The 15,106-nt window shown below is 38.6% G+C and overlaps 2 protein-coding genes across 2 annotated transcripts; one reads left to right on the top strand and one right to left on the bottom strand.

Moving 5' to 3' along the window:
* The first annotated feature begins 965 nt into the window (after nt 1-965).
* Nucleotides 966-2,475, top strand: LOC136283588 (tetratricopeptide repeat protein 28-like). The gene is made up of 2 exons (XM_066172657.1): nt 966-1,100; nt 1,169-2,475. Exons 1-2 carry the CDS (start codon nt 1,078-1,080, stop codon nt 2,151-2,153), a joined length of 1,008 nt encoding a protein of 335 aa, XP_066028754.1. The 5' UTR covers nt 966-1,077; the 3' UTR covers nt 2,154-2,475.
* A 2,530-nt stretch (nt 2,476-5,005) lies between these two features.
* On the bottom strand, nt 5,006-14,731 carry LOC131791404 (cytochrome b5 reductase 4-like). The gene is made up of 16 exons (XM_059108744.2): nt 14,081-14,731; nt 12,422-12,522; nt 11,789-11,888; nt 11,354-11,428; nt 11,096-11,144; nt 10,731-10,788; nt 10,339-10,435; nt 10,122-10,151; nt 9,208-9,333; nt 8,707-8,847; nt 7,962-8,111; nt 7,478-7,570; nt 7,053-7,113; nt 6,606-6,695; nt 5,877-6,050; nt 5,006-5,260 (listed from the first exon to the last, which is right to left on the bottom strand). The coding sequence occupies exons 1-16, from the start codon at nt 14,319-14,321 to the stop codon at nt 5,206-5,208; spliced, it is 1,641 nt and encodes a 546-aa protein (XP_058964727.2). The 5' UTR covers nt 14,322-14,731; the 3' UTR covers nt 5,006-5,205.
* Between the last annotated feature and the right edge of the window lie 375 nt (nt 14,732-15,106).

Here is a 15,106-nt window from a genome sequence, read left to right as displayed (position 1 = left end):
GTAACCAACATGACCGAAATACTAAATGTTTAGAGGAAATACTCTCAGTTACCAAGGAATCTGGTGATACAGAGATAGAAGCAACTATCTACTATCTGCTTGCTATGAGACATGTTGACGTTGGTCAGATGGAAGAGGCAGCAGAGTTTCTTGAGAAATCAATTCAAACAAGTCGTAGGGGTGGTTGCAGGTGGAGAGAATTTGAATGCTTAATCACACCAGCACTTAGGGTGCTTTTGCCAGGCCAGAAAAATAAAGCGTTTCAAAGACTTGAGGAAGCACTTCGAATAACCGAAGAAATTGGAGATTATGAAAGGAAAGCCTTTGTGCTTCAAGCTTTAGGGGACTTTTTCGGAGCTGATGGTAAGTACGAAGAAGCAAAGGAATATTACGAGAGAAAGATTCAGCTCAGTGCAAAGTTGCCTTACGCAAGATTATCGGGTTATATGAGGCTCGGCACTGTTCTAATTAAACTTCGCCAATTTGACGAAGCCATGAAGTGTTTACACAAAGGTCTTGACGTCTGTGGAGAAGACCATTCAGTAGACCTGACCTTACACTGCAAGGACCAAATTTACGTCGAACTCTGTCACCTTCACCTACTCCTTGGTCAACCAGAAACAGCTACTGAGTATGTAAACAAAATATTGACAGGAAGTTGGTACGAAGACAAGCATATCTCTCTCAGGGATCTTGGTTTCTATATAAGTACACACGGGCACTTTGAACAAGCATGCGACATCCTGGCTGAGAGTATCAAAGGTTATGAGAACAGTCTTGACTCTTTGAATGACGAGTCCAAACTTTCTGATGGAGACTTAGATGTCAACACCAGTATGTACACGCATCGTTGCTTTTTGCTGTTTGTTCTTGGTAAGTTTGCCGAGGCTTTGTGTACAGCAGAGCGAGGCCGTGCCCGTGTATTGACAGAACTGTTGGCAAAGGAATACGGCATTCAAGAAAAGGCCAAATTGAGTGAAACTGACCTATATAGCCTTATGGGTAGTTTGGCTAGGAGTCAAATCTTAGTTTTCTTTGGCTCTGCTGCCTATAAGAGCATCTTGTGGATAATGACAAATGAACAAGGCCCGAATTTGGAGGTAATGTCTCAAGAAAAAGCAGAAGTTGATTGTCTCCTTGAAGCTAATTTCGGGTCACTTTTTTGCAGCCGAAACGTCAACTGCGAGGACCGTACATTGTCAGCCTTGTATGACATTCAGGCTGCTGATGATGATACCCAGCACGACAGTGTCAGTGAGAAAAGGCTCCTTGAAGAGACAGACGACGAGGTACGTGAGGTTGAAAACTTACCCAATCAACTGTACAAGTCACTCATCGCTCCATTTGCTGATCGTATTCAGGGCCGAGAGCTTGTACTTGTTCCCGAGGGATCTATGGTCATGGTTCCTTTTGCCGCACTACAGGACGATTCTGGAAAGTACCTGTCTGACTCGTGCAGTATTCGCATCATTCCTTCGTTGTCAACACTTAAGTTGATTCTTGACTCCCCAGAGAATTATCACAGCCGGAATGGAGCGCTGATCGTTGGTGATCCACAAGTGAGTCTTGTCACAGCACTTCCGCAATTGAAAGCAGCTAGGCAGGAAGCTAAAGAAATCGCTGATCTTCTGGAGGTGGAGCCTTTGTTGGGTATGCAAGCCACGAAAGAAGAAGTGCTGCGACGAATAACTGATGTGTGTCTGGTACACATCGCCGCCCATGGTGACGCGGAAAGAGGAGAGATTGCTTGTGCACCTAACCCATCCTCCCCTCAAAACCCAACGAAGGAAGACTACATGCTGACCATGGCGGACGTTAGCAAGGTTCGGATCCGAGCGAAGCTTGTTGTACTAAGCTGTTGTCACAGTGCTAAAGGAAAGATCATGAAAGCCGAGGGAGTTGTGGGGATCGCTCGAGCCTTCATTGCTTCAGGAGCTCGTTCAGTGCTGGTTTCCCTGTGGGCCGTGGATGACAAAGCCACAAAGGAGTTCATGATTCGTTTCTACGGACATCTGAAGTGTGACAATATGAGTGCCAGTGAAGCTCTTGACCAGACCATGAAGTGGATGAGAGAATCTGAGACGACCAGGTACACGGTGAGCGAATGGGCCCCATTCGTTCTGATTGGAGATGACGTCAATCTGGACTTATAAACCCTTTGTGTTATAAGTGAGGTGCAGTAAAACAAGAACACTGAAGGGAGAACTGTATCACTTTGCTAACATTATAAATACCTTCACCTTCCTTAAGCAATTTGTTTTTTCAGGTATTGGTAGCTTTTTTTACAAAGTTCTATATAGAATTGTTAAAGAACTGTTTTGGATATAATAGGATTATTTTGTCGTAAAGCGAGTTGAAATTATTTGTCAAGCTAAAACCTCTGATACAGCTTTTTAAGTAGTTTTTCGGAACTACGGCGAGGAATTTTGTTTTTCATATAAACAATAGTTTGATGAGGTTTCCAAATTTTTGCTACAAAATTAGAGTCATGGCTTTTTAAGCAAATTCACATAGTCGCCATAATATTGCGATAAACTTAAGGTTATTGATAACCTCAATAGACACATTGTCCTTTCCTTTTACTTAACAGAAAACGAAAAAAAATGTAAACCGCTTCGAAATCGTATTGACTGTCCTTTCTTCTAAGGAACTTTAAGTGTTTTCAATGTACTTCAACTTATCGATCTGTAAAAATCGCGCTAGAGCTTCAGTTGGTTGGCTCTGATTGATCTCAGATTGCGGCAAATTTTTTCCGCAAAGAGTGTTTCTTTGCTTGTTCGTCCCCTCAGCTAACTAAGAAATAACTGCCCTATTCCGCATTATTTAAGCCTTTTTCCACATGAGACTTTACAGGAGAGTAAGACAAGGGGTCTTTACAAACGTTTGGTTTTCTCATGGAAATGACATTGCCATTCGATTTTCTCAAATATAATTACTTGTTTTTGTTCCGCAACAGTTTTAAAACCTGGCTCGACAGAAAACGTTTATAGCTACTGCTCTAATTTGTAGCTCGCGTTAGCAAAGTTATCTGATTGTAAGAAACATAACTTTGTCCATGTGACTATGTATGAACGCTTTTTTTTTGGCAGAATAATTAATAATTATTCCACGAGCGCGCGTTGAATACGAGATGGTAAACGGCGAAGGAGGTATCTAACAATTGCGAATGAAATAATTAATTGTTTTATTAAATGTTATCAAATCCTGAACGTTTGGATGTTTGGAACTTTTTTCAGCTCATTTAACTCATGTCAGATGGCTCGGAATTATGAGCTGATAATCGGAGTTGAATAAACCAATCAGTACACTAGAAATGTAACAGTCGGAGTTGAAAATTTTATAATACAGAATTTACGGCAACAAAAAGAAATAGCTTTGGGCTTTTAGATTAACTATGTATTTTTTACGTAGACAAGTTTTACAACGCCGTTTTGGGAGTTTCATGTAATAGAAAGTTTTTCTGCTTTGAATGTTTGTTTTCTTGTTTGTTGACTTTTTTCATTCTCTGTGAGTAAACAAAAACATTTTATCCCTGTTCCGGAGGGAATCAGTTTTGGTTACCCTCAAATTGCATAGTTTCCTCGATTTCGCGGAAACACGAACAGTCTTAAGAAAACAGAGATTAAGAGCACAATACCAGTAACCACCCTCCTACCCCTACTCCCCCCCCCCTCAACCAAATCCAACTAACGGTCGTCATACTGTCTCAAAGAAAAAGTGGTGAAACACGGACTTACCCTGCTTAAGTGTAGAAGCATGTCTGAATGCTATAATCACACATGGTAAACGGTCTTCATTCCCGGATATTGCTTTGCTGTGTAAAGACCTAGTAACAAACTCTAAGCTAGGAGGTACTTCTAATTCAAATCTCTCGAGTTTGCCCAAGCCTTTCTTATGTGACATCACAAAGAACGACCGCAAAGGTGACTGATGATGTTACCCTGCACAAGTGTATACAAAAGAAAAAACTCCGTGGCTTTCGACCAAAAGATTTATCAAAAGTTGATAAAGTTTCCACGAAGCCCATCTATCAACAGAGTAATCCGGCAGCGGTATTTCGACATATTTACAAAATTTTTCCATAATTAAGGTTTCCTTTTGTCAAAACATTGATATGTTTTTCATTACCGTTGTGGAATCAGTACTTCTCTATGATGCACAATTATGGACACTGACTAGAAGGCTCGAAATCAAACCCCACGAATGCTTTGCGCCGTGCAATACATCTTGGAAGCAATATCAAACAAAGAAGAGCTGTATAAAAATGTCCCAGATAAATGGACACCCTATCGAGCGCGAAGGACAAGATACGCTGGACAGTGCTAACGAAGCATAAACGAGCTCTTGTTTGGATGCAAAGTTAACGCCCTGCAATATGGGACTACAATAAATAACCTTCGTGGACTAACTCGAAAGTCGGAAATTAATCGATTATTTTAGGAATTTACCATGGATGATGAGACTGTCTAGAGAGGAAGAGAGAGTTTGATCCGCGGTATCTGCCCGACAAGGAGAAAACAGGATAAACAAAAATTATTGCTGACCAAGCTTTGATTTTACAGTGACCGCATAAATTACTCACGAGGTTTCGAAACCGCAGGACTTACTGGAATTCCCATTAAATGGTGTTTACATTTGTAACGTGGGGCTTTGGTACGAATGATCCATTATAATACAATGATCACAAATCTTTACAAAAGAAAATGCTTTAGTTACAGCGATTGCAAAGCGCGTAATGTTCGGCTCACAGCTGGGGTCACCTTGTCATTGCGTAACTCACTTCCCCGCTCTAGAAGCGCGGAGAGAAATTAGGATGCGAAAGTAGCACGCAACGCCCACAAGGGACGACGGGATTGCAGCTTTTTCGCTTGCCGTTGGCTCCTGCACCGGGCCATTGTTGAGTGAATTTGTTTGTCCCAAATTCATGCAATTAGGGCTCGATGATTCCCACTGACTCAAACGTTTCCGGTAACTCTTCGCAGAAAACATTATGAGAGCTCGTAGATAATCAGTGTCAATTATATTTGGCAATCTAATAAGTATACCACGTGGAACAGTAGTAGCGGAGCATTTTCACGTCAGTGTAATCCAAACCGCAATGAGTATTACATTCAATTAGACTTGAATAGCGAACGGATTAGAACTGTGAAGTATTGCACGGTGTAAACGAATTAAATTCTGTGTCCACGTATACAAAGTATAATATTATGCCAGGAATGCGTGAATCATCTTTCCAGTGTAACTGAGATCTTTCAACATGCTAAAATAAAAAAAAAAAACAACCAAACAACAACAACTTAATCAATAAGTTAAAAAAGTTAAACTACTTGGTGCGAAGATGGAAACAAACTTAACAGACTAGTGAAAACGTAAAACCGTCTCGCAGTTTTGCAACTGACTGCAGCATTTAACGAAGTAAATAAACAACCATTTAGATCTCCTTGTGAAGCAGTGCGGTTTGCCAAAAGCTGAGATCCTTTAGTAACTTTTATCGACTAAAAAACTTGTTCTATCATATGTATACGCTGAGTTATCGACTACTGCCAAACTAATAATAACTATTAAAACATTGCTATTAATTTCTAATTGTGTGAAACAACAAGACGAGAGTGAAGAGCCAAACCAAACAGAAAATTACTTGAAAAACACTCTTCTAATAAAATTGCCGCTCAAATATCATTTGTTAAGCACAATAAAAACAGAAAAAAATGTTTCACAAAGGGACGAGAGTGTTTCACTCCTTTAGGAAAGTCAGCACAAAACAAGGATCTTCCTTCAATCCAATTTTTACTAAGACCGACTTTCTTTTGGAGGCCTCGAGATTTCTACTTGAGCAGAAAAAAATTGCATTCTCCTGACGTTTATAAACAGCTCACCTGACAATATGATGTGTGAAAGCGTCTGGGCCACATACCCCTATAAATAGCTCCCGTTCAGTGCCTGCACTGGGGGGAGGGGGTAAGATCTCTAACAACATCTCCATGGAAACACGACCCTCGTAACCTTCCCACTCGGGGGTGGACTGGGTTACAGTGTAAAACACTTGAAATCTGCAAGAAGTGGCAAACATCAGTTAGGTTTGACAATTAATAATATTTATACAGATATCTTATGTGCCGAAGCCAATGAAAAAACACTGAACATTCATAGATTGGCACATAAAATTGCCCTCACGTTAGTGGATACAAAACCTATCGATTCATCTCATCGCTGCAACTATGTCCTCCATCAGACCATAACTTACCACAGGCTAACAATTCTGTGTCCGCTACAGATCACGTGAAATCATTGGGGAATTTGATTCCCTCTCATTATGAAAATTAAGGGTGCATACCAGTATGAATCAGTTTTCACAGAACATAATCCAACAAAGAGTGAGAGTGAGAGAAATTGGAGTGAGAAACTTTTCACAATGACTGGAACTAACGCACAGATGAGCTACATGTGGCTTACTAATCAAAAAGGAAGGAAAATTGTAGAGGATTGTTCTGTGTGCCCGCACTAACCGCGTGCCACAGGGAAACGCTTATGACACCATGTGTTTACGAGGTTAAGCTCATACAATGCATTATATTTGTTTACTTGCACGACAAAAAACCTCTCACCTGGGGCTGGCATTATCTGCTAGTTCGTCTATCTGCTGCTTCCATAAGATGTCTTTTTCCTGACGATTTGCGAACAAGAGTTTGACAGATCTGTGGAAGAAAAGCACATGAAGGTCAGAACTTTTCTTTTTAGCATGAAGGAGTTCTCCATAATTCGCTTTTATCTCAGACACCAAAGGAGCTTTTCAACATTGTTAATGCATCTTGATATATTAGCACTTTGAGTCTACAAGTCTCTTTTCAATGTTTCACCAGCCTAGTGCTTGTTCTAGGCTATTTTCACTTTTCGAGTAACCAAGTAGAGCATTTGAAAAGCTTCCTTCTAGCTCTGAACAATTTTCTCAATCTGCAAATAACGCCACAAGATGCAGAGCCGGGCGTAACTCCATAATTTACATGTATAAAAAAAAAAAAATAGAGAAGCAAAGAACAGTGCAAGTTCCTTACTTTTCAGCAGATGAATTCTCCAACACTGTTCGTCGAATTAGTCGGATCATTGGTGTGAAGCCTGCGCAAAAATAAAAATTCGACTTTTTATCCGCCAAAAATACATTAAATGCTGATACCAGGTTTTGTCAAAGACAAGACTTGCATTATTGTGGAAAAAAGTAATTGAATAATTGAAATATCAGTCTAACAAATAACTGAGTGAGTGAGTGACTGACTGATTGAATAGTTGACCGACTGACTGGCTGGCTGACGGACCGACTGAAAGACCGACCGACTGAATGGCTGGCTGACGGACCGACTGAAAGACTGACCGACTGAATGGCTGACTAACTGACTGGCTAAAAGACCGACTGAATGACTGACTGGCTTGCTGACTAGCTGACTGTAGATCTATCAGCATTGACGAGGTGGCATTGACAAACCTGTTCCAGCCGCAATAAGAAAAATTTCCTTTGCTTCGTTCAGACGACTATCTTTAAAATCTCCAGAGTAATCAGTGACTTGGAGGGTGTCACCTAAGAAACAAAATTGTGAAGATTGTAAACAAATTTGGGAAAATTTGCTGTCGATAAAAAAATTTTAGAAGACTGAACTTCCTCCAAGAACATTTCTTGCAATGACTGCTGATGAATCAAGATCAAATAAAAAATACTTTAACATTGGCAATAGTTAATGTACCTTGAAAAAGGTTGGCGCCCCTCACTGCAAGGTGTGACAGGAAAAACTTGGAAATAATGGAACCATACAGATGTACCAGTTTTTCATCATTAATACAGATTTTCTTCAACAGGGAAAATTCCTTAACGGTCAGCCATAGTTTTAAAGACATCGTTTTAGATTTAAAAACCCATGGAGGCAACAAACCACCCAGCACTGACGGGGAGTGTTGGAAATTATGAAACTCACCAGCGACGACAGGATTTAAAGTTGGTGTAAGCGTTCCTTCAAGATAAAGTTTAATCATGAGGTAGAACCGTCTGCCATCAAATTCTCGCTCTGATGGATCGACTTGTAGAGAGGGTAAGACAACTGTGTATGGACGACTGATCTGCATTCCTGTGGCGTCAGAAATTAAAATGAAGCATAGGAGAGGTTTGCAGGTTTGGAAGAGAGAATTTATCCAAGAATGAGCAAATAAAAACTTTTGGATTAAAAGAACCAAAGGCAGGGTGAGATTGAACCCTGCAGTGACCCGAAAGGAGGGGATAAGTTTCTAAAGAAACTGTGGCACTGCGTCGGAGAATATAACAGGGCAGTTCGGTGTTTTTGTTAGACTAAGGGCTAACGCTCGAAATGTCAGCTTTTAAACTCTTTACGGTGGCCAATTTTCGATATCAACTCAGTTGATAATGCCAAACTACCCAGTGACCTGAAAGGGTTGTTTAAGGAGAGACATTCCCGTGATAGAAATGATTTGTACCAATAGCATGATGTTCCATGCTTTGGATAGATATTGGAGTAGATATACATGTAAGTACTTATTGATTCAGTCGGCGGGTCAGACGGGGAAATACTTGTCTCGAGGTCGTAACATACGGCTCGAGCATAACGTTAGTGTTAACCAAACTTTAACCGTTTTCTCTTTCGAGGAGAACATAATTAAAGTTGAGCTACAGTAAGCCTAATTATTATTTATAGTTCCAAAACAAACCTTCAACATCTCTGGTCATGTGTATGTGATGTCCAATTGGTATTCTCATAATGACGCCTTTAGGAAGCTCACAGCAAAACAGTTTACAGTTATGTGTTACTGAATCCACTGAGATTACTCGGCAGTCCCATAACCTGGAATCTAAATGTGGAAACAGAAGCTTGAGACATAAAAAATCTGGATTTTAATGGAATACTTTTGATAAATATAAATATAGAAAAAAAATGGTCTATGGTTCAACATAATTAGCCCCATAGGGCGAGGAAAAATACCAACAACTTCATTTACACTTTGCTTTACGGCCGACAAAAAAAATCCGTTACTGAAAAATTCATGCCTTTAAATAGGAAAAAAAAAAATTTAATCCGTCAGCGTGGCCATTTTTTAGTTCCAGCTTTCCATCCATACCTTTTCACTCTCCTACAGTGTAATACCGTGGCATATTTTCTGTGATTCGGGCGTACAATAAATAAATGTGTGCGTTTTCACTGTTTTTGATACCTCTCTCCTTGTGCGGCTTGAAAGAGTTATTTCCCTGTAAACCTTGCCCTAACTCTGTCCATTGCACGCCAGCCGCTTCTTTGGTCAAAAGAATATCAACTTTGCCACTTTCCCCAGACATACGTACTGTCAAATAATGAAACAGTTTGAAGGGAAATCAGTCAGTAAACCTTCCGTATCACCAGGTTTTTAAAATTGTCTATAAAATACAGTCATTGTGGTATTTATGTATATGTATGGTTGTTAAAAGTTTTCTCAGGATGGTATGTACAACTTACAAAGTTATAATCCAATTTGTTACTGTGACATTTAGACTCCACATTTACATTTGCATTAATTAAAGGGGTTAAGTTTGTAAAGAAACTGTGATGCTGCGTCGGTGGGAGAGTATATCAAATTAATTTATTATCATCGACAGAGTTGATAACGTAAATTGGCCACCGTAAAGAGTTTAAAAGCTGACGTTTCGAGCGTTAGCCCTTCGTCAGAGCGTCCAATGAAAGGCTAACGCTCGAAACGTCAGCTTTCAAACTCTTTACAGTGGCCAATTTATGTTATCAACTCAGTTGATAATACTAAATTACTCCACATTTGTACTAGATAACTTGGTTTCATCAACTTACTTGATAGCGTGAATTGGCCATTGTAAGGAGATTTTAAAACTGATGTTTCATGCACTGCTAATGCACTGCTTCATCACTGCTAATCTCAAATCTCTTTACAGTGGCCTATTTTAATGATCACCTAAGCTGATAAAACCAAATTATTTAGCAAAACCCCCCACAGACGTACCACCACAGTTTCTAAGGAAACTAACCTCTTTATCCACATTTAGTAATCTAACCTAATGCTATTTTAAGATATAATACACAGTACATTAAAAATTTAACAAAACTTTGTGATAAACTGCATACCTTGTTGATGGGATATAAGATTGCTGAGCGCTGCGGGAAGAGATAAGATACATGTCAATTATTTTTCCCTTAATGAAACAGACCAAAGGTAACTAAATCTGAGGGGTTCATAAACATATTTAGTATATGATGGGGCAAGTAAGCTTTTTTGGGAAAGGTAAAAAAGGTTTAGAATTCACACGGTAATTATACAGTCCACAATGAACAATAAACTAACCTAAGTGAATTCGAAAACTTTTTTCTCCTAAAATGAATACTGCATCAAACTCTTTTCCATCTTTCAGCTCTAATATGATGTCTTCAACTTGAACTTCCTATGAGACACATGTATATTGTTTAAGTTGGGTAAACATAAACTGTAATTATAAGGATTTAGGAATCCAAAAGTTTATCTGATGCAAAGTAGTTTAAAATGTGTATTTAGGAAGAAAGCCCCTCTGCCATGCTTAAAATAGGTGTACATGTAACACTTGAAAACTTGTAAGCTTCACTTCAAACAATTATTAATTTCATTGCAATTATCAAGAAGTATCTTACAAAATAAAAACAAAATAAAAATTAGTTATTACATTTGTTTCATGACAAATTTAACAATATATCAAAACAAACCTTTTTTCTTGTAAAAACTGATATTGTCACTATTTTATCATTTTGATACCAATCATAGCTGCAACAAACAAAAAAGGAGAAAACAAGTTACGCACAGTGTGAAAACTGCAATGTCATGTCAACTCCTGTTGACCACTACTACCTCAAGCTTAGCAGAAAATTCAAGCTATCACAGCCTTGAGTGGCAGGTTTTTGCATATATTTGAAAATGACTGACACATCTACCCAAATTTTTGCAACATTTCTGGAAATCTTTGCTTATGATCTGATTCTCTACAAAATTGCAGTGTTCTTAGGATAAAGTTTCTTGCCCTCAAGTCAAAAGAAAACTTAGCTCAGGCACATTATATTACTTTGAGTCTTACCGAGGATCTTGTGACTTCTGTGGGGGAACAGGAACAGTGAAACCATCAACTAAAAAAAAAATATCAATTTGAAATAAACTTGAGCCGATTTCGATTTCAACAGGATTTATTCAGACCTGTGTTTTTTTCCATTCTCTGATTTCTTCCTTGTTTCAAAATGATTTCCTTGGTTACTGGGAATCAGCTGAGAATATTTTGAATAACAGTGACATGACCAGGAATAGAATCTAAGTGTAAAATATTTTATGAGAAGCCTACCTTGAGCACTTGGAACAAACAAACTATTGTGAGACCGCAGTGATCCTGATGAGACATTGAGGGAGTTTCCTGATCCTTATGAAGCAACAAAGTAGAAATTAGACATTTATTAAAATTGTAATATTAAATACGGAAAGCGTACGTAATTTCCTGAAGAGCTGTAATTCTTTCTTTAAAATATAATAGGTCTCTGCAGCTTGACCAAACAAGTAATCCATGATCGAGTAAAATATACTGTAGGCAATGGCATCATAAGCTTTTTCAACCCTTCAATCCTGAGATCTTATCAGTAATTCTCCATAATGTCTGCTTTACAATGTTTGTAATAGCTTGGAGAATTTGATATTGCCATGCTTTTGCCCCTGCTCATGTTGCTGTACCAGACTGTATCCTCAAAGAAGTCTGCAACTCTCAGCTGTGACATGTGACATGTACCTGTTCTGGAAGGTTTTGTCTTTTTAACCACATTGCTTCTCTGTAAAGGGCCTATGAAACATTTTTCTAACATGGATTCAGCATTCACCCATTTATGTGTCTGAAAAGAGGAAAGATGAATAACTTAAACACATGACGAGGAGAGGATAAAATTGATACTTAGCAAACATTTTTGCTTGAGTAAATAGCAGCACTTATAAGTAAAGGCAGTAACAGCTCCAGTCAGTTGAATTTAACCCACGAGTATAAAATCTGCCCCAATAAGGATCTTTTGTGGTATTTGAACTCTCTGTTCACCATCTACCCTCTACACCCTAACATCACTGATTCAGTATGTATGTTCTCCCTAATGTTCACTACAAATCTCTTACCCTGTTGACACAGAGAATTTGTTTAACAATCAAGAGGTTTTTAGTTGGTGATAATTTTCTTTATTCTCATGAACTTAGTGTGTGATTCAGGGATAATATTAAAAGGTGAAATTATAATGTAGATACCAGTCAATCTTAGGGGTCTAAGAAATAACAAGCTTTACACATTATGGTATGCATACTGTTCTGCATATTCCATTTAGGAACAGAGGACATTTGGGAAGGGAGGGGGGAGGGAGAAAGGGGAGTAAAGGGTATTCACCTCATCAAATAAGTCAGTTGCATCTCTTCCAACCCCTCTCATGATCTCTGGAATTCCTCCTGGATGGTATTCTAAATAAGGAGTCATATTATACACTCTACCTGTATTATGTAAAAAATAAAAAAACATTCAAAGTTTGTAAGTCATAAATCAAAAAAATAGAAAGATATATATATTTTTTTACTGGTCATAAGGGTAGGGCAAAGAAAATTTTGAGTTCTTATACAAAATCAGACCTCAGATCTTCCGATTCTGCCTTGTGAGGCTCCATGGGTGAGGTGCTAAGGTGAGTAAGGCCATTATTAGATTCATACAGGATGAGAAATTGAACATCTTCCTTATCATGATAAATCATGTTATCGACTGAAACATTTAACTGACTATTAGTACCAATTGCAAGAAGCTTGTCTGTGTGAATTGTAAAATGTAGTATCTTGTGTCGAAGTCTCTAGCAAGACACTACTATACAGTTGAATCATGTGGCAAGGTACATTCATTGAGATATGAAGCATACAAGAAGTGGAAGAGCATGAATTACACAAAGGAGTCACTTGATGCATGATTAAAGGAATTTCATAAAAATGTGTTTTACAGTTATAACACAGCTGTTATTGCCCTCTGTTACTGTCTAACACATCTCTAGACAACATTCAAAATTCCACATTGACTCGGAAACAGCGGACAAGAAGAGCCACTGAGTGGATTGTTGACTGCTAGATTATCATCATTATTTTAGACACAAAGTATCAAGAACAGATTTACGGATCAGTAGCACTGAATAAAAGGGTTAGTTTCAAAGAAACAGAGATGCTACATTGGTAGGGGGTATTTTAAGATAATTTGGTTTTATGAACTGAGTAAATGATGTAAATTGGCCACCGTAGAGTTTCTAAAGCTGACATGTCATGTGTTGGAAGCCCTTTGTCAGAGCAAAAGATTGTCTCTTGCTGAAGAATGGCTAATGCTTCAAATGTCAGCTTTTGAAACTCCCTACAGTGGCCAGTTTTCATAAGCAACTCAGTTCATAAAACCAGAATATATTTTAAGACACTGATTGGTATTTTAAATGCAGTGTCATTTGCTGCCTTCTTAAAATTTCAAAATCCATTAAGATGTCTTCTTATCATGTTTTTTAATGAAGGAAATGCTTCAAATAATGAAAATGTGATTTCAGTGATCACGAAATGGGTTTTACATGGAAAAGATAAACAAAAAATCTACAGATTATTCTTAATAGCTGAGTGAATAATTGCCTTTGAAATCACAACAAAAGAAGACATTAGATACTGTCAATAACCTTAAGGAAGACGGTATTTTTTCATGTAAATGACATGTCACAATACCACTCGATCGTTGAACTGCAGTCGTCGGTAACCCATTAACTAGAATCGACTTTGTTTGAGACAAGATCTACATATCCGGATTGTGACACAGACCGAACTTAAAAAAACCTTTTGAGGCCGCACAATCGCGATTTCTTTGGTGAAAATAAACAGAAATAAACAATTACTCATATTTAAACACGAAGAAAAATATTTCGAATTCGCCTTCTTGATGTGAGATTGTTGAGGTTGTTACCTCTCTCAAAGCTATTTACATGTCTGTAAGAATTTTAAAAAGCTATGGGGTAGAAAAAAGGTAAATAACCAAACCTTTTACCTCTGATACTGATCCACGCATCTTGCTCTTTATTATGTTTGCTCAATTCCTCCTCGGTGACAACTTGCACACGTCCGCCGGTTCCAGCTAAGTCTTGTCCACTTTTCCCAAGCCTGATCCAGTCCATTAAGCTCCTCCCCGGCTTTAATGGTACAACTTTGGCTCTGATGTTTAACGAGCCCGATGATTTCGCCCGTTGAGGCGAATTTTCCGCCGGGAAGTTTATCTTCGGAGCAGTCATGGCGGCTTGGCTGTTGTCGTTTTCGTCATCACGTGTTTGTTTGGTGCTGTCTGCCACTGGTTGCGCAGCGTTCGACGACGAACAACCCAGTTTGGCGATTTGTAGAATCTTTAAAACCACAAGTCTTCTTGCTGAGAGAAATTCGAATTCTTGCCTTACAAGACCCCAGAACAACCCAGATTATCGTTCAAGCAGACCGGCCCAGATTATCGCTCAAGTTTGTATAACTGCGTCGAAACCGAGTTAACCGAAAATTTTGCTTTTTTCGTCAGGCTAAAACCTCTTGCAAACGGTCACATGTCAGGCAGATAAGTGACACACGACATGCTCTTTCCCTCTAAGACACGATGGACGACATTAACTTGCATTGCCAGAGCGTTAACCCGACTGTTTAAGCCTTATAAACGTATAGGCTTAAGAAATGCAAATGTGTCAACAACATTTCGTTGTCAAGCAAGTTTTTAAGTAAACACGAATTAATCAAAAAATGTAATGAAAGCCATTTTTCATCAGAAGAGGAAAATATCAATTTTCACATTTGTTTTTGTGTTTATTTTTAATTCCAATTTTTTTTCCGACCAAGGAGAGCTGAAGAGAATTTATTGTGTTCACGAACCTGCCACTAATATCGTTTTCTTCAACAGTCCGTGGGCAGTTTGCATTGCATTATGTCAATTGTGCGTCCATGCACCAAATTCAGTGCGGCCTATGATTCGCTGAAAGTCGGGCATAATTTTAATTTTTTTGCTGAAAGTATGTATAATTTGCAGTTTCATTTGCTGTTT

This window comes from Pocillopora verrucosa, chromosome 9 (genome assembly GCF_036669915.1).
Source record: "Pocillopora verrucosa isolate sample1 chromosome 9, ASM3666991v2, whole genome shotgun sequence".
NCBI classification, from domain to species: domain Eukaryota; kingdom Metazoa; phylum Cnidaria; class Anthozoa; order Scleractinia; family Pocilloporidae; genus Pocillopora; species Pocillopora verrucosa.
Note: the sequence above shows the minus strand (reverse complement) of the source record. Positions and strands in the feature narration are given on the sequence as shown.

What these genes read in the sequence shown, in the direction of transcription:
- LOC136283588 (XM_066172657.1), top strand. Translation starts at nt 1,078, where the DNA reads ATGAACAAGGCCCGAATTTGGAG. An exon ending in AACAAGGCCCGAATTTGGAG is followed by an intron (nt 1,101 to 1,168) that starts GTAATGTCTCAA and finishes ACTTTTTTGCAG; the next exon opens with CCGAAACGTCAACTGCGAGG.
- LOC131791404 (XM_059108744.2), bottom strand. Translation starts at nt 14,321, where the DNA reads ATGACTGCTCCGAAGATAAACTTCCCGGCGGAAAATTCGCCTCAACGG. An exon ending in GTTTGTTCCAAGTGCTCAAG is followed by an intron (nt 11,145 to 11,353) that starts GTAGGCTTCTCA and finishes TTTTTTTTTTAG; the next exon opens with TTGATGGTTTCACTGTTCCT. An exon ending in AAGTTTTCGAATTCACTTAG is followed by an intron (nt 10,152 to 10,338) that starts GTTAGTTTATTG and finishes CTCTTCCCGCAG; the next exon opens with CGCTCAGCAATCTTATATCC.